Source organism: Haliotis rubra, unplaced genomic scaffold (genome assembly GCF_003918875.1).
Source record: "Haliotis rubra isolate DU_JTF1 unplaced genomic scaffold, ASM391887v1 Scf211, whole genome shotgun sequence".
NCBI classification, from domain to species: domain Eukaryota; kingdom Metazoa; phylum Mollusca; class Gastropoda; order Lepetellida; family Haliotidae; genus Haliotis; species Haliotis rubra.
This window is the reverse complement of record NW_025766126.1, coordinates 1,385,192-1,404,787: the sequence shown is the minus strand read 5'-3', so window position 1 is coordinate 1,404,787 and position 19,596 is coordinate 1,385,192. Positions and strand designations below refer to the sequence as shown.

The 19,596-nt window shown below is 39.6% G+C and overlaps 1 protein-coding gene across 3 annotated transcripts in view; it reads left to right on the top strand.

The window, feature by feature from the left end:
- Nucleotides 1-19,596, top strand: part of LOC124276701 (polycystin-1-like) — a 159,965-nt gene that overhangs the window by 105,881 nt on the left and 34,488 nt on the right. For all 3 annotated transcript variants that reach the window (XM_046712348.1, XM_046712347.1, XM_046712346.1), the window contains exons 7-9: nucleotides 3,673-3,759; nucleotides 10,205-11,489; nucleotides 12,513-12,659. In XM_046712348.1, the coding sequence (XP_046568304.1) occupies nucleotides 3,673-3,759; nucleotides 10,205-11,489; nucleotides 12,513-12,659 (1,519 nt within the window). The remainder of the gene's footprint in view (nucleotides 1-3,672; nucleotides 3,760-10,204; nucleotides 11,490-12,512; nucleotides 12,660-19,596) is intronic.

Below are 19,596 nucleotides of genomic sequence, written 5' to 3'. Positions count from 1 at the left end.
AATCTGAATAGTAAATCTTCCGCACTGTTCCCAAATCAGGTAACGGGGACATGTTTATTACCCGATCGCAGAACACTATTTGCATATTGGCTCAATAAATCTGATCACATGATAAAAAAGTTTACTGATACTGTTTGCATTATTTTTTGGCTTGACTTTGAAGTTAGCTTTGGGTTGTTGTGGCAGATGTACTGAAGGCTTTGCGTTGTTTGACATGACCAGGATTGAGAGGGATTATTTTCTGAATGTTGCTAGGCCATTTATTGCAGCGTTTGTTGACCCAGGGATAAAATACCAGTCAGGCTTGTTTGAAGAAATAACATGGTTAATACAGCAATTCCATGGCCACCGTCATCAGGGCAACTTAGCCACGAGTTGCAACTTTGAAGAAGGATATGAAATAGTGCTTTTTTTCTCGCTTCATTTTTATGTTGTGTTTTTGATCTCACCTCTTTCAAGTCGAATTCAAACAGGGAACTATATAAAAAAGATAAAAATATATAAACAAGGTTACTTGTTTATGCTTTGAATTACACAGCGCCACATTTAACATTTTTGCAGATTAGATATTTTCCTGTTTTTCTTTTGTTCCAACATTTCTTTTATATATTTGTTTTGATCAAGCATCTTACAGCGCTTAGCTATTCTACCAAAGTATGTATTTGGAATGCAAATAAGGTTGAATCTTGAATGAGATTACAAGAGTCTTGGCAAAAAAAGTTTCTGTTAACAATGGCTAAAATAATCAAATATGTTCTCATGTTGATATTTTTGAAATTGTATGCTTCTTTAAAGACAAATGCTTAGTAAAGCATTTCTTGTAATTATTCTTGAAACTGGAGGGGCTAGAGTTGACTATACAGGTAAACATACATGTACAGTGAATCATGACTAGAGGAACATCAATTCTATGAGCTATAAGACTGTGGCGGGGGTGGTGGGGTAGCCTAGTGGTTAATGCGTCCACTCGTCACGCCAAAGACCCGGGTTCGATTCCCCACATGGGTACAATGTGTGAAGTCTATTCTGGTGTCCCCCGCCATGATATTGCTGGAATATTGCCTGCTAAAAGTGGCATAAGCTAAACTCACTCACTCACTAAGACTGTGGCAGCAAGTTCAGGGAGATCTATGTATCTGTGTGTAGCGTTCTTGCACATGTTGATGTCAATGCATGAAGACATCCTCAACCATAAGGAATTGGGGCGGTGGGGTAGCCTAGTGGTAAAAGCGTCATGCCGAAGACCCGGGTTAAATTCCCCACATTGGCACAATGTGTGAAGCCCATTTCTGGTGTCCCCCTCCACCATGATATTGCTGGAATAGAGCTAAAAGCGGCGTAAAACTAAACTCACTCACCATAAGGAATTACTAACAGCATTCCAACATGGCTGTTGTGACTGACACTCTTTAACAGGTGTGAGACATTGTCTTTAATATGAGTAAATTTAGGTGACATGTCAACAGTGGACCTCATGCTGGTTCTCAGCCAGGTTCCACGGTGTTGCTTCAGATGTCCTCTGTGGCTGTTCCCAGGGGAAAGAAGATAATGGGGGAGAGTGTCTACAGCTCCCAGCACAACCATGTCAAACTTAGGCTAATGTCCGTGATAATAAGTTTCAAACTCATAAACATTGAGCTTAGCAAAGTCAAGTTTGGTAATAAATTGTCTCAGGTAGTAAAGTTGTCCAATAAACCTCAGAATTGGGCCTTGATCTAACCCATTGCCAAGTGCCTTCTACACTGAAGGTACATACACCTGTAACAGTGATAAAATTCAGCATTTCACTGAGGCTTTGATAGCATTTTTGTTTAACTGGTGAATCAATGAGTAAGATACAAAAAATAGATTTTTTAAATAAGATTTCATGTTCATCTTTAGTGAAAAAACACAAGAGATTTGTAACTGCATTTTTTTCATGAATAGTTTTAGAAGTACTATGAATAATTTATAAGAATGATTTCCAGATATGTATATTTCATAAGAAAATGTAAGAAATGACAGAAAGGAACCAGATCATTTTAAAATAAAAGATCCATAATTGTGTGCTGTATCAAATATCTAATTCACATTATGCTTTGTATAGATGAGGTAGTTATCTGACAAATTGCCACAACCTCGATAGGGCCTCTGTATGTCAGATTCCACCCAATGTTTTGGGGCGGTTGATTGTCTGATTTTATCGGGGATTTATTGGCCGAAGTTACAACAAGGCTGATAACATAACAAGCCTTAAATTACACGGCCGCGTGTGATGGTAGGGCTTGTGATTCCCCCTGGATGTAACATCACGAATTACATAATTTACACGATAGTGTCACATCTTAATGGGCCATTCTGTCATTGGGAGCCAGATTTGATATTGACAGTAGTTGAATATCTTGTGAACATTATGGTGTGGAATATGGCAAATTGTGTGATAAATGGACGCAGCATTGGGTGAAATTGACCAGACTGCCTGCTAGCATTATCGAGCACGCTGTGATGGAGTGCGAGGATGTGTAAGTATTGTGACTGGACTTACAGAGTGATGATGGTGTTCATTATTGTCACTGGTCTCATACAGATGGGGAATAATAACTAACATAATTTGTAATTTGCTCATTGGTTAAACACATTTACTAGTTAGTCATGAAGCCAAGTCTATGCTTGTGTTGGTTAATTGGCTAGGAAGCAGCGATTTGTTTATAAGATCTCTGTGAGGCATCAGTAATCCTTATGTCTTGGATTCTGGAGAAAACATTTAATTTCTTATACGTAGTGATGGGTTCCATTGCAGATAACTCAATACAAATAACATACTTCCAGTATTTAGACATCCTTTGCGGACTTTGCCAGTAATCTGTGGAATTAATATGCCAAATAAGTTCTTGAAATCTCAGGAAATGTTCTTGATGGAACATGTTCTGGAATCCCCGCTGCTGAGGAAACATTGGGGAAGCAGTTCTGACTTTCTGTCTTTCTGTGCTCCATGGGAAATATTGTACATCAATGTTTGTTTGATTTATTACCCAGTAGCCAATGACCAATATAGATATCATCTTCCAGTTATCCCAGTCACTGTTTAACCAACCCCTGTATCACCCAGAGGCCCTGTAGTCTTGTACGTATCACCTTAATGTCTGGTACTGTAGCCGCTCATGGGGGAGGTTGGACAGTTGTCATGTAGTGTTATTTCTTGGGGAATGTCCATGATTAATGTTAATATTTTGTTTTCAGTCATTTGTGTCTTGACTCTGGTCATCGTCCCGTGCAGCAAAGATGCACTAGCTGACCATATTGTTTCTGTTTCTCATCCTCAGCTTCAAAGGGAGGGGTAGGGGAAAGTACATACTGAAAATATACATGATGTTGGTTACAACTTCAGCTGATAATTTTGTTTGATGTATAACATGCAAAAATGTTGAGAAATTGAAGGTTTGACATCAGGAGTGTTCAATGCAGAGAGCATGGCTATTGAGGACTTAGAAGAGAGATGTAGCAAATCTATGGAATTTGATTCACTTACAAGGTATACTAGAAAATGTGGCAAAGGATTTAACTGAAACAGGGTGAAGAAGAAGATGATGATGATGAAGAATAAGATTGTGATGATGATGATGATGGTGCTGCTGCTGAAGATGATGATGATGATGATGACGACTTTACTGACCCTCCCATGTCTAATTTCAGGACTATGAGTTCACCAAGACCGGGGTGTATGTTATCGCCGCGACTGTCCAGAATGAGTATGGATCTCTACACAAGAACATCACCGTGGTGAGTACTTACATGTCTATTTGCTGATATACACACTCCAAGCCCATGTCTAGGATTCTCCTTCAGGACAGATAGTACCCCCGGAATTAGACGTATTTATTTCACCGTCTTTGATACTTTTGTTACAAGTGGAGATGGTTTGGCTGATTCTACCAAATGTCAGTCTCTAATCAGATTTATCCCTTCTGTTTGTTTTGTCTGTGTTCACAATCTTCTTATCACAGAAACAGAAATTGGTAGTCTTGAAGTACCATATTCATGGAGAAAGGACAACCTGAAGTTCATAAGTAGGCGTATGTGGCCGTTTTGACAGACTTGTCCGTGATATGAAGCATTGACACCATTGATGAAATCGGTCAGCCAACATGTTGTTGTCTTTCCTCCTGTACAAATATACCCAGATTTTCCAGATTCATTGTGAGATGGCCGCCATATGGGCACACACTATCAGGAATGTGTGGACACTAAAACCCTTACTGGGTGCTTGATCATTTATTGTTGTATGGACTGGCCCAGACAAAGCTTTGTGTCGGAGTTCGTCCAGGAAAATAATTATATGACAATGGTATTAATGTCATATGTAGGACCATTGGGTTTGCTGTTTACTGCAGGTGACCTTTGGGGTGTTATTTTTTGTAGTGTTTCAATTTGCTTGTACATGGATGTACAGCAAGGTGGTAGGGATGTGAATACTGTACCAGGTGTTGTGGGTATGCATATGTATGTATGCCATGCCATGCCATGCCATGCCATGCCATGCCATGCCACACCACACCATGCCACACCCATGCCACACCACACCCAAACCAGGCCACTAAATGCCACACTCCCCCACACCGCCACACCATACCCCATACCACACTTGTATCTCATGCCCCAAGACCTCACCACACCACTCCATGCCTCACCACATCACACCATGTCTCACCAGACAAGACAACACCACACCAGTACAAAATGCCCCATCACACACTTGTGTATCATACCCCATCCCACCGTACTCGAGACAAGACCACACCACACCATGCCACACTACACCAAATCACACCATGCCTCACCACACCACACCACTCCATGCCTAACCACACGACACTAAACCACATGCCACATCATGCTACACCATGCCACACCATGCTACACCATGCCACACCACACCAATCACACCAAATGTAAAACGACATGACACTCCACTCCACATAACTTACCAAGGACAGATTAAGAGAAGCATATCAGTAAACACCTTGTAAACTGTTATGTAAGAATTATCATTGCATTCCAACAAATATTTCATTGCCTCTAAATATTTACAGATGACAACATTTCAGGTACAAGATAATGTGAGTGGGAAGATGATATGGTGAGACACGAGGGGGTGGGGGTGAGGCAGCAGAGGATGGGGGACGATGTGAGGGGGACAGCCATAAGGGGGGTAAGGAAGGGGTACCATGGATATGAAGGAGGGGAGGAAAGGAAAACAAACTGCCAGGGAGCTGTGCGAGACCCTGGGGCTATTTGTGTGCACACAGCACAGACATCAAGGCATGCAGGGAAAGCTCAACTCAAATGCCAAATTGAAGATGTACTTGGCGAGGGAAAAGAGAGAAAATGTCAAGCTGTCGGCTGTTTGGGGGAGTGTGATATTTATATTAAACTGTTACTGGGATGTATATTACCTTGTATCATGTATTAGGTGCATATCGTCTTTGTTCTTCAGTATTGGATGTAAATACTTGTGATGACGAGGGCTACTGTCGGACTGGATGAACTTGGGAGGAATGTGTTAATCATCATGAACTTGTTGGGAACTTCAGGACTTAAAATCAAATGTAAACATTGTTTAAATAGAACTAGTACGAATATAAGAATTTACAGCAGTAACGAGGGTGTAGTTTTTTTTAAAGTAAATAATCTTATGTGTGCTTTGGGCCTCGTTCCTCAAAGTCATCTTGGTGCTGTGATTATTGTTTACTCGAGCGTTGACTTTTGTAGCAGCAAGATCTCTGTGTCAAATATGACAGCTACCATTCATCTTGGCTGGAAAGATGGGTATTGAACAAAGCTTCAAATCTCAGATATAGTTCTCAAGAGATGAATTTGTAATATTCTCCTTATCTGTACACAAGTTTATCTGAAATTGGTGCCTGTCACAAAGTTGATCATGGTACATTCAGATTACCCAATCAATCTTGTAATCTGTTTCTATAACAACACACAGTATCAGCAGCTGATAAATGTTTGTATGGGAGAACATGGAGTTTGGTTTCCTTGGTACCATAATTGGTTACAGTGACTAAAATGGGAATTGTGACTAAATGATCAAAATGGCTGGAAATATGGAAATATCTCAAAGACCCTCTGATTTAGTTGGACATGATTTCAAGAGTTTGTGGTTGCACAGTTTTGAGTGGTTGTCGGTTCTAAGAATGAGAAGGGGCGGTGGGGTAGCCTAGTGGTTAAAGCGGGTTCGGGTTCGATTCCCCACATGGGTACAATGTGCAAAGCCCATTTCTGGTGTCCTCCACCTAGATATTGCTTGAATATTGCTAAAAGCAGTATAAAACTTCATTCATTCACTCACTCACTCACTCACTCACTCTAAGAATGAGTAAGAATGTCATTGCTGCCTGTAAATAGTAATGCCAGGACCAGCCAAACCAGTGGTTGAAAGCATGAGCACATGATACAGTCAAAGGTTGTCAGTTATCTATGTTCAAGAGAGATTTGAGTATGGTTTTACTCTTGTGATGGATAGTACCTCGAGGTTGAGAGAAGAAAAGAAGAGAGAAGAATCCCATTGCACATTGTTTGTAAATTTTGGATAAAATCTTGTAGTTAATTAACTGAAGTTAATTATACGAAACTTTTTGATTACAAAGTATTATTCCATTGTTGGCCTACTTTTGATATGTTTCATGACTGCAATTAGCTGACAACACATAGGGAATAAGATTGTTCTACAAATTTGTAATTTAATCGATGTTTGTCAAAGTTGGACAAATTTAAAATCAAAGTCCTTAAGAAGCCATCTTTAATTATACAGCTACATAAGAATGGCTACACACTTATGCCGTAACAGCAACAAGTGTGGTGAAGAACAACTGGATTTAAAGATCGTTAAATATTGAGAGACAAGCTCAAACTGTGTAATGTATTAAATGTCATATCAAGCAGTTTTTTGCTGTAGGGCTGTGAAGCTGCCTGGTGCATCATTAGGCCCATTGTAGCAGTTGGAAGTGAATTGCCATGTGCTGGTGCTGTGTTTATTATGGCCTTGTTTCCAGTCGTCATCACGTGAGTCATTTCAGCTGGGAGGAAACGAATGTCCAGTCATGTAATCTTGTAATTAATTGATGATCACAGAAAAAAAACAGCCTTCTCCATTAGCTTTATGAATCTAGTGCCTGTTTCAGAAAATGATTCCTTTTCACAGTTCCATTGTAAAAAGAATGGGAGTGAGTGTTGTAATCAGCTTGGTTGAAGGGTTGTTAATTGCGAATTGAAACCTGTAACTTCCCTGTTCTGTTTTTTTGTGTATGAACACGTTTCCTGATAAGCATACCATGGCAACAGGAATAGTGCATTTGATAATTACTTTTGCATAGATGGAAGCATACTGACATTCTTCATTGTATCATGAGTAAGTTTAGTTTTACGCCGCACTCAGCAATATTTCAGCTATATGGCGGTCATTGTATCATGGGGGCGGTGGGGTAGCCTAGTGGTTAAAATGATTGCTCGTCATGCTGAAGACCGGGTTCGATTCCCCACATGGGTACAATGTGTGAAGCCCATTTCTGGTGTCCCACGCCATCATATTGCTGCAATATTTTTAAGAAAACAGATTAAAACCACACTCACTCACTCACTGTCATAGTATTCCAAACCTACATCATGCAATTCTCACAAGTGTTTGGCCAAGTGTAGAAACAGAGTACAATGGAAAATTACCAATATTTCTACGTATTTACTGTATCGATAAGTATGTGTTTTGAAATCTGAAAGTGTTATTCAGTATGTGCTGCCTGGAATTTTAAAATTGAAACCTCTGGGTTTCAACAAAGGTTCCAAACAAAATCTCCAGGCATTGAATGCTTTACACTGGGTGGTGGGTAGCCTTGTGTAGAAACATTTACTGTTCATGTAGCAGAATTATCTTTGAATCCCCACTTCAGTACAATGTGTGAAATCCCATTGATGGGTCCCCAACTGCGACATTGTTGGAATATTGCTTGAAATAAAAACAAGCCAGAAGTTGAAAAAATTGGTGGAAAACAGTAGAAATACTTTGTGTTTGTAACCTTCCAAGAAACTCATTGATTCATGGATTCCCTTATATGGTAACGACACCATATTTAGTAATATAACAATAAGTTAATCAAAAGACGTTTTAACATTTTGTACCTCAGGCCCAAGAACGAACTTAATCTGATTTGTTCATCTGTTCCTCCAACACATTTCCTCTTGTCTTGCGTGCACAATTATCATCTGTTTGAAGCTGGATTGTCAGTTCCTTCAACACAACAGTATCTGAACAATCTGCAGCTTGGTTAAATATTGATGCTCGATAATGGTTCTATTAATGAACACATCTTGAAAAATTTGCACCAATTAACAAGAAAATTGAAATGCAATGTGCACTGCTAAAATTGAGTTCACCAAGTACAAAAGGGCACACTGGTAATTTTGTTTTATGACAAAAAATGCTTGCATGAAATAAATAATTCTGTTCTTAATGCCAAAGGTATTGTTTATTTCCTATTGGAAGATAATGCATTGCTTGATGTGTCCAGTGCACTTAGGTTCTGAAAATAAATGGACATTTCTCCCAGCTAAACATCCTGTTGCTAATAGCTTGTCTTGAAGGAGAGAAACTTGTGTCTTGTTAGAGAGGACAATCACTCCAGGTTTAGACCACTACTACAGCTTGGAATGTATTTACAACCATAAGTGCTCTATAATTACGTCAGAACAGGGGAAGTGAATGCGAGGCTATTAATATTCTGGTTTAATCATATTATTTGCTGTATGTGTCACGTGAAGCTTTGTCGCTAGCATATTGCTGTCCATTTCAATGGGTGTTCAAAAGATGGACTGGTTTTGAATGTGTGAGTTACCTGTTTTGTCGTTTCGGGCAGCTAAACAGTGATAATGTTGGAGACGTAAATACGTTACAGGTGTTTGTTCCATCTTCTCATGTTACATGTTTTTCAAAGCAAGCATTGATGTCTTTCTGAAAGTTATTGTCACGTTTTAAATTTGATAATAGGTGTTGGTGGATATTGTAGAAAGCTAGGAAGCTCTATTTCTGAGTAGAGTTGTCAACGTTGGAGGCTAGCAGGAAGACATGATCTCAATGGGTTTTTTAATTTGTATCTACTGAGGGAAACAAATAAGGGAACACCACTTCATGGCAATGCTCCTTTATTTATTCTCACGTTTCCTCCCACAGCGCTATTCAAAGCTGGTGATGAACACTGGAAAATATTAAAGGAGCACTTGAATTTTGATGTGTTCCTTTATTTGTTTCTCTCAGTATATGTTATATGTATCTTTTGTGGATATATCATTGTGAAGGAAACAGTCTCTGTCAAGCTGTTAATATGTTCTGAAAACATACTAGCTTTCCATTATTGATATCAAGAGTTTATGTTCGGGCTTAAGGCTTGAGGCAGCTGTCTGCAACTGGTGTAAATGGTGTTTTCCTCTTGAAAGACGTTGATGTTGGTGCTGTTGTTCGTTTTGTGTTTCCCTACAATTGGGAGCTTAGGATTCTGGAGCAAAATAGGTCCCCAGTACCCAAAGCATGTCTTAAGAACTTTGTGTCAGGTGGTGAAGATGAGTGGCTGCCAGAACATAGGTCATCCTCAGTGTGGATTAGTTGTTAGGAACATAGGTCATCCTCAGTGTGGATTAGTTGTTAGGAACATAGGTCATCCTCAGTGTGGATTAGTTGTTGGGAACATAGGTCATCCTCAGTGTGGATTAGTTGTTGGGAACATAGGTCATCCTCAGTGTGGATTAGTTGTTGGGAACATAGGAACATAGGTCATCCTCAGTGTGGATTAGTTGTTGGGAACATAGGTCATCCTCAGGATTGTTGTTGGGAACATAGGTCATCCTCAGTGTGGATTAGTTGTTGGGAACATAGGTCATCCTCAGTGTGGATTAGTTGTTGGGAACATAGGTCATCCTCAGTCCGGATTAGCTGTTGGGAACATAGATCATCCTCAGTGTGGATTAGCTGTTGCTCATGCTGTCAACCACTGCTGTAGCTGAGGCAGACTTCATTGTCAACACTTTGTCGCGATACTGATGGACTATGGAGTTAAGTCCCTTCATTTCCCTTCCCTGCTATTTAATATACATTGTCATTGCAAAAAAGATCCCAGTGTTTACTTTCCTCAGATACACGGCAAATAGTAAAACCTTTTTCCTTTGTTGACAGGTTGTCATGGAACAGAGACTTGGTGATGTCACTTTTGACCTTCATGAAGACTCAGACCATGGTGTCCTCAAAACTTATGAACCTGTCACGTTTCTGGTTACCCTGGAAACCACAGAGCGCCAACATACCTTCCTCCGAGTCAACTTTGGGATTGGTGAAGAAAAGAAGATGTCCTTGAGAGAACATAAGAACAGGACATTAGAGAACGGCCAGAATGTTCTTGAAGGTAGCCCTACACTTGATGGTTTTGGCCTTGCTGCCAGCTACGGTGAGGGCTGCAACCTCAGCATCATCTTCCAGTACACCTACGTCCTGGAGGGCACCTACATGCCCCAGATCCACGTCTCCAGCAGCGTGGGCTACCTCAAGATGGCTCTGAGGCAGGAGCTCGTCATCCAGAACCAGCTGTCAGGACCCAGATTGCAGTTTGAAGAATACATAATGGTCAACAGGACTGCACTGTTCCTACTTCACTTCACAAAATCTTCTGTGAACCTGAGCGTGGTGTGGACAATATTTGACAGAGAGAAGTCAGTGGTTGATAACTTCACCACCTCCCATGCCCAACTGTTCTACAATTTCACAGAGCCAGGGCAGTATGAGTTGGCAGTCACAGCCTCCAACAGGATCAATTCTGTGTCAACAGTTAAAGAAATACTTGCTCAGACCGCAATCTCAGGTCTCTCAATAACATGTCACCCATACATTTATGTCCGCCTTGGACAGGAAATCACCTGTACCGCCAGCATCGATTCAGGGAGTGGTGTCACATTTGAATGGAACTTAAAAGACATGACAGCCGGCAAGAAAACTTATGGAAACCTGACATCAACTGTGTTCCATTCATTTCACCAAGATGGGGTATATTATATCAGTGTCATGGCTTCAAACTATATCAGCAGGATGATTGCCCATTTAGAACAACCAATATATGTGGAACAAGAAATCAAGTCAGTTGACATTTTCTCACAAGATCAGCTAGTCAACCAAAAGGGGCTGTTTTTCATTCGTCCAACGTGCAAATGTCAAGTTAATGTTCAGTTTGATTTTGGAGAAGGACGACAAAACTATGACCTGGACTCAACTTCGGGTGCAAACATCTACAGAGCTTATAACTTCACCTCACCAGGTGTCTATAATGTCACAGTCTACGTTTTCAACAATATTTCCAATGCTTCCAACAGCTTGCAAGTAAGAGTGTATAAGCCAGTCCAGAGGTTCAAAATCCAACGTCAAGGTCATGCCATTAAAGAGTTGCCAACAGTGTTTGTTGCCAAGAGTGAAGGTAATTAGAGTGTTACCTAAATATCAAAAATGTTTGACTAGCTTGTGCAGAGAAAATATATAATGTCTATCACAACAAGTCGGTGAGCTTGGTGCTGTAAGTTCTTAATGGAAATTACCCATGTTGGCATCTGTCTGAACAAAGACGACCTGAACTGCGATGTCTTCGAAAAACATTAGAAAAATGGCCTCCCCAGGTGGCAATCAGGGCAAGAGCCAGTGAAGTAGATTTAGATCTCATGTCTTTTCGTGTGAATAAATAAACTGAATGTTTTCTTTAATCCACATTACAACCATGCCATTCAAATTTGTATTGAAGACCTTCTGGTTTGACAAACAGTGGTATTCATCAAACAATCATTACGTGGATCAAATTGACACCAGCAATTGTGGAGTGTACTTTATCACATTAAATCAGTTTTCTAGTATGGGCAGGTTCATTTGGGTTCATGTGCACTGCCTAACACCATGTAAATTCAGCTACCGTTCTGATATGATTATGAAATACTGACCTAGATGTCCGATTGGCCTATGCATAATAGATGCTTGGGCAATGAAGAAATGTTTTCACGAATAAATACAGCATTGCATTGCATTTCTACTTTTTGATAGATATTGACAATTTTAAGACAAAGGTGGCAGACTGTCTCAATAATTATAAAGTCTGGTATCAAAGTTATGGTGTCTAAAACAATTCCTTGGATCCAGTAGTTTGATTTTCATTAGTGAATCTTTGTCATGGTTTTATTAGAACAAAACAAAATACCACTAAAACGATGTGGTTTTATTGAGGGCACAACAAAATACCACTGTAACATTGTTGTTTTATTGAGAGCACAACAAAATACCACTGAAACAGTGTGGTTTTATTGAGGGCACAACAAAATACGACTTAAACCATTACTCGAATATCATCTGTCGAGATGCACTGATTTTGCTTTTAGCAGTGGATTACATTCTTATTCATAGCAGACGCAATAAACTCCAACCATTGCTTAACAATCACCTTTTGTTGATGTTTCAGGGCAGATATTGAAGAGGAAAGAATTCATCTACAGATGGACGTTTCCTGGCCAAGTGACAAGAGAAACATTGATTCCGATGGCCCAGTTTGTCTTTAAGGATGTTGGAACTTACTACGTGAATCTTACAGTGACAATCCGAAATATGGGTAAGTATAACACTGGCAACATGAGATGGAGATTTCACAGGACACCTCACACATGTATGAGCTCCTGATGTCTTCATACTCCATGCATGCAGGGGCCTACAATAGGCATTTGGGGACCATGCTTAATTGCCTACTGTGCCTACTACTCTCATTAGTAACACTCATGAGACGCAGGTTAGAATAATTCCCCAATGCTCCATTGCTTGTCATAAACTGGATCAGGTGGTTATGTTCGAATACTCAACTGATTGCAAGTCATCCTACCCTGAGAGACTCAGATGCTATTCGATGCTTTCGGTCTCAAGTTTTACCAGCCAGATATAATTATTTGTGTACTGCAAGGCATGATTTTACAATAGGCAGAAATTTGCGTACCCTATGCAGAAAAATATAGGATAGACACAAACACAAAAAACTATAGCATCCCAAGGGATACACAATGATATTTTTTGTACCAATATATTGATAAGAAAATGGGTGGTGAGGTAGGCTAGTGGTTAAAGTGTTCACTCATCGTGCCGAAGGCCCAGGTTCGATTCCCCTTGGATACAATGTGTGAAGCCCATTTCTAGTGTCCCCCGCCATGATGTTGGAATATTGCTAAAAGCAGCATAAAACCATACTCACTCACTCACGCACGCACTTGTTAAGAAATATAAGGATCCTCTGATTAAAGTAATTACTGAATCTTACAGAGCTCCGCACTATGTCATAACTTTTAAGGACCCTTATATTTCCTGTAAAATTCCTGGAGGTTACTTTTCTGGAGTCCCTTGCTAAGATATGTTGAAGTGAAAAAGATGCTGGTAGTTGGAATATTGCTGACTACAGCACAACACAATGTCTGGCTTTGTGTGTCATCTAAAATTACCCCTGATTGATGTCCATAATTGGTGTCTATGATGTCTACTGTATCTGTCCCAGCCTGACTTGGCAAACATGATGACATATTGTATTGAAACAAATTTATTCATAAACGATTGTAAAACCTTCTTATTTCCATATTTCATTTTTTATTTGAAAGGAGACCTAAGGCTTGAATGACCTCATTGTACCGTAATGTGTTGGCAACTTGTGAATTCATGCTGTCTCATGACTTATTACGAAATATGTTTTGTATTTTCTGCAATATTTATAAAAACACACAATATCTTGGTGAGTTTTTCTTCTGAATTGATACGTCGACACGATATATTCATCCACATGTGTCAGTGTGTGCATGATACATACAACATGCAATACAAATAGCGCGAAGCTCATCCTGCCTATAATTGGTTTTGTGGCAACCTGTATTGTTGCAGTGGGTATGTGGCGGCAAGTGTGGTGCACGCTTCCCACTGAGGAAGATGGGGACATTTAGGAGCCGAGCGGGATTAGGTTTAGGATAACACTCCTCGTGAATGGCGTTTTAACGTATGTCATGGCGGGACCTGGACAGAATGCATTTATAAACGTTAACAGGAGCGTGATTTATGCCAGGGGTTTGAAAACATTATAGAAATCGAGATTGCTGTAAAAAGAGAGTGGAATTCATGAGACAACAATGGCATCAGCCAGATTCATTTTCGCGCTGAAAGCCATGACTATTTGCTAATACCATGTTTTCTTTAGTAAGTGTGTGAGCAATATCATAAATCCTTTGGCCTTTTCAAAGTGTTTATTTTTTTCAGAGAATTATTTGCATCAAGTTTTGTTTGTGTTCGAACACCACTTTTTTATATCATGAAAGTTAAATATATTTCAGGATATCTGACTTCCTCCTTAGAGTTTGATGTTCAATGTTTAATGGTTCAATGTTCACATCAGCATTTATTAAAGGAAATCAGGTAAAAACAATTTGTCAGTGACAACACTTCTAGAAAGAAAGCAACAATGAGATTATAAGTTGAAATGAAGTATTTAGGGGTCTTAAAGTGGTCTGGTTTTAATAACACGTTTTGAATTGTTTATCAAACACAACATAAAAAACAAGTTCATGAGGACATTCTACTGTTTTTAGGATGAGTGAGTAAGTACAGAGATGGAAATAACAGTGCCTGTTTACGTGATGTTCAACGTATCCTAATGCCAAGCAGAATTGCAGTCATTTACATAACAAATTAGGTTATGCTGAACCAACTGTTGAGTGTTGTCGATGAGGGAGAATTAGGATGAGTGAGTGAGTGAGTTTAGTTTTTTGCTGCACTCAGCAATATTCCAGCTATATGGTCTGTAAATAATCGAGTCTGGATCAGACAATCCAGTGATCAACAGCATGAGCATCGACCTGTGCAATTGGGAACTGATGACATGTGTCAACCAAGTCAGCAAGCCTGACCACCCAATCCCGTTAGTCGCCTCTTATGACAAGCATGGGTTACTGAAGATCAATTCTAACCCGGACCTTCACGGGTGTGAAAATTAGAAGTGAGAAACTATTTTATCAGTCAAGATAAAATATTATTTCATCTGAAAGAGGAGATAAACATTATAAGATTTAGTCACAAATTTGTAATAATTGTTATCAATTGTTTTCAACAAATTTCCCCAAGAAAGTCTCATGATGATTCTGGGAAGAGTGTTCCATGGTAGTCTCTACACAACTGTGGGTGTTCTTCATACCGTGGACAACCAAGCCTGACTAACCACAAGGGGATATATTCTATAAAGCCAATTTGTTGCAATGAGTCCGCCTCTGAGAAATGACTTTAAATAATTGTATTGGTCAGTGTGTCTGACAAAGTGTACATTAACAGTCCTTCAGGGACTCTAAGGCAGGAGACCCGCACTACCCTGTACTTAGTGTCAGCTAAGGTGATTGGTTGGTTTGTTGTTTAATGCCGCACTCAGCAATATTCCAACAATAAAATGTCGGTCTGTAAATAATTGAGTTAGAACCAGGCAATCCAGGGATCAACAACATGAGCATCGATCTACGCAACTGGAGCACTATGACATGTGTCAAACCAGTCAGTGAGCCTGACCACCCGATCCCGTTAGTCAGCCTCTTATGACAAGCATGGGTTACTGAAGATCAATATTCTAACCCGGACCTTCACGGGTTCAGCTAAAGTGAAGATCTAGTGGTTAGGTGTGATCTCCCCTGAAGTCATTGAGGTTTGTTGATGCTATCAACCATTAGTTTGTGTGCCTTGGGCTCAGTTATTTGGGTGTCTTCTTATATGGCTGAAGTATTGCAGACTGTTTTTTGTATAGTAAGGTCTTATGGGAAATTTGTTAGCTTTGAGAAACTGGGGTAGACAGTTATCCTCATTGTTAAAGCTAGTGGAAAGAGTTGTATGCCTGAGTCCAGGTTTGCCACCATAGTGTTCACTAAGTGGCAGCGTCTAGGATCTCCAATCACCACAGCCTCTTCTCCACACAGAGCTGGCATGCTGTGATGTAACTGTTCCAAGAGGTGTTGAACCCAACTCAACTCAAGATGACGTTGACCAGTAGATAACTGAATCTGAACTAGACAATTCTGTGATTGATGTTTTGATCAAGGACCATGAAGCAGCTTACTGTCCACTTGGTTACCTGTAAGACCAGCTTAGTTGGAATCATCCGTGGTCCAGTCGGGCCAAGGCAAGAATGAAGTGTCCAAAGAGTTTAACAATAAAGACTCCATTGTTGGTGCATCTGTTTTCTATACAGCTTGGTGACTTTCATAGCTGCATGCGAGCATAGGTGACATAGATATTCACTCACTCACTTGAATGTTTAAGTCCAATTTTTACTTAAGGCCAGACCAATTTTATTTCTTGTTTTACGAATTTTTGTCCTCAGAAAACCTAAAGGCAAGAGGGGGAAAAAAATAAAATAAAATCACCAGTCAAAGTAATATTCCTTCTAAATATTAAAAGTATTTTACTGTTGGCAATTTATGAAGTGTTTATGGGGCAAAAGACAATCAACAAAACTTTTTCTTGTAAGTTTACGTTTTAGGCCAATGAAAACATTAGGATTTATTTTTTGAGCGGGGAAAATTAATTTATTTTTTTTCCTATTCTTGATCCGTAAAACAAAAAATAAAATTGGTCTGGCCTAAAAATAAAAAACATATCCAAATAAGGAAACAAATTCTTCCAAACGTTATGCTATGACACATCTCTATAGCTAGTTTCTATAAAAGGTAAGAGAATTATAAATCTCTGTCACACCCATACACCTTTCATAATGAGCAAATGCTTGTGTAGAGGATGGCAAGGCCTGAGAGGCCAGATTGATATAGAAGGGGAATGTCAGAGTATGAGGTGTCCCCATGTTGGAGAGGGTGTCCTGTGTAAACACTTTATACCACCCACATCTTTGTACAGTGTGAACCTCCACTTTCACTCCCCCTTTCTACTTACCTGTCCCCCTCCCCCATCATCTGTCCGCTCTCCATCCCCTACCCTCATCCCTTGTATCACAGGTGGAATGTGAGCACTGCTCCTTAAGCAATCCACTTCCTGCCCCCTACCATGCTATCAAACACCTACCCATCACCACATCCCCTCCCCCATGCCCCTCAACCCTTGTCCCACAGGTAAAATGTGTACACTACTCCTTGATCAAGCCAGGTTCTGCCCCCTTCCCCCTTTACCCTTGTACCACAGCTAAAATTTGTGCACTGCCCTTTTAACAATCCAATTCTCTCTCTCTCTCTCTCTCTCTCTCTCTCTCTCTCTCTCTCTCTCTCTCTCTCTCTCTCTCTCTCTCTCTCTCTCTCTCTCTCTCTCTCTCTCTCTCTCTCTCTCTCTCTCTCTTGCTTCCTCCCCCTTTCCCTTTTGTACCACAGGTAAAATTTGTGCACTGCTTCCGTAATAATCCATTAATCCATTTTCTACCCCCACCCCCTCCCTTTTTAGTTTTTTTGGGAATGGAACTGTTATCAGAGCATTCATATAAAAAGAGAAAATAGGAACAAGACCATTAATGTTTATAAAAATAATAATCCCTGAACCAAATCATCAGAAATTAAAGGCCAATGTATGTGAGCCTATTTATTCTCATTTTCTCCCTGAACCCAAGTCTCCCTGATCGCTTCAATTGATGACACAAATGAGAGCATTCAGCATCAGTGAATAAGGAACCTTCATCTAGCGGTGGAAACCATCCCAATGAATGCATGTCATGTTTGACATGGAGGCAGGTCATACTGACTCAGCTTCTATCTACACCACAGAGGGAGGCGATTCAGCTGGACATTTACTCCCATATACGGTCAGCTGCCATCAAATCACAATAGTGCATATTTGTGATGAAATGTGTTGGGAAAACACAGCGATAACATTGATGTCTCTACACAGTTGACAGCTCGTGAAGATTCTAACCACTTCACACATGACTTTTCTGGACTGGAAAAGTATTTTTTGAATAAACAACTTGAAAGTCAATCTCCCTGGCTCAGCCCTTCTTCCTGTGAGGGGAGAGGAATTATGAATGAAGATAGTCTCTGCCACTGAAACCTTACAAGCCAAAATCTACATCTGCCAATTTCGGGTCAGTGGAATTTCATGAGGCTTGAATAAGGAGACTTGTGCAATGTGTGGTGGGGAAGACTCCTTTCTTGCCGACCTTGAAGGCTGATGTAGTTAGGGGTCTGATTGGTAGACTGCTGCGCCATGCTTCATTATCATTGATGGGCTGCGCTGTTGATTTATTTGGTTTTCTTTTGTGTTTATTCATTTTCTTCTGTGATGAATTAGAATAGGATTCAGTTTCATGGTGAACGCTTCTGTGTCGATTTTTATAAGAAAGTTGCAAAATCAGGACAAGCCTATGCAAAACACTAATACATGCTTTAAGTCATTGATTAGGAAAAGTACCAAAAACATGCGGAGTAGGGGAAGAAACGATGATGAGTTTGTTTTCACTTCGCTCAAGCATCTAATGCAGTAAAGTAGGAAGGCATTACATCATTTCGGAGTCCATGGAAGTTCAGAATCTCAGTTTTCTGCCTTCTGTTTTAGAATATTCAGCAATATACTTTAAAAAAAATACAGCAACTCAAATGAGAAATGTGCTGAAAACTTTGAGACCAGATTATTGAATAAGAAATTAAACTACTGTTATTTTTGTAAAACAAAATCAATGATGTAATTTGTTCTTACTTTAATGTTAACACATTTCCTTCTGTATAATACACACATCTTTGGGGGCTTTATCTGCTTATGGAAACCATGCTTCGCTTTGCTTCAAGTTATCATCAATATATGAGCGGCAAATCGTGAATCAAGCTGTCAAAATCATATCTGACCGTACTCACTACTTAAATTCGGAATACAACCTTCTCCCTTCAGGCTGCAGATACAAAGTTCCAATTGTGAAAACTAAGAGAGCCCGTACATCCTTTATTCCAAGTACCATATCTCTCTTAAACAAATGTGAAGATGCCTAAATCAAAGAATTTATGTAAATATGTTTGGTATCTCTCTAATGTGTCAGTAGCTCTGCTGATGTAACACAAATTCCTGAAAAGGCATTAAAGTATTATTCTATTCTATTCTATTCTATTCTATCTTTGTGGGAGAAAAAGTCACGGTCAATATATTACTTCCTATAAATTAAAAAATATTGTTTATCCTACATAGGTCGAGAAAAAGTGAATCTTGTTATTTAGAAAAAGGTTCATGTATAAATTACCTCATTAATTAAAAATTATTTTTACGAACATAGGTGGGGGAAAGGCAAAAATGTATATCTTCAAGGCTAAGTTAAGGAAGGTTTCCAAGGCTTCAGCATATCACTTTAAATCCCACATATCAGTCGTTTTTGTTGCCAATAAAAAAAAGAAGATTTTTCCAATTTCCTTGCATCAGATGACACTTTTGCTATTATCCATGAAATAGAACGTTTGACAAGTGACATTGTATTAAGATGCCAAGCTCACTTGGTGCCTTGGTGTGTTTGTTGGTATTGTTGGTGGGAGAATTATATGAAGTAGTACTCCTGCATCACTGCTGTTTGAGAA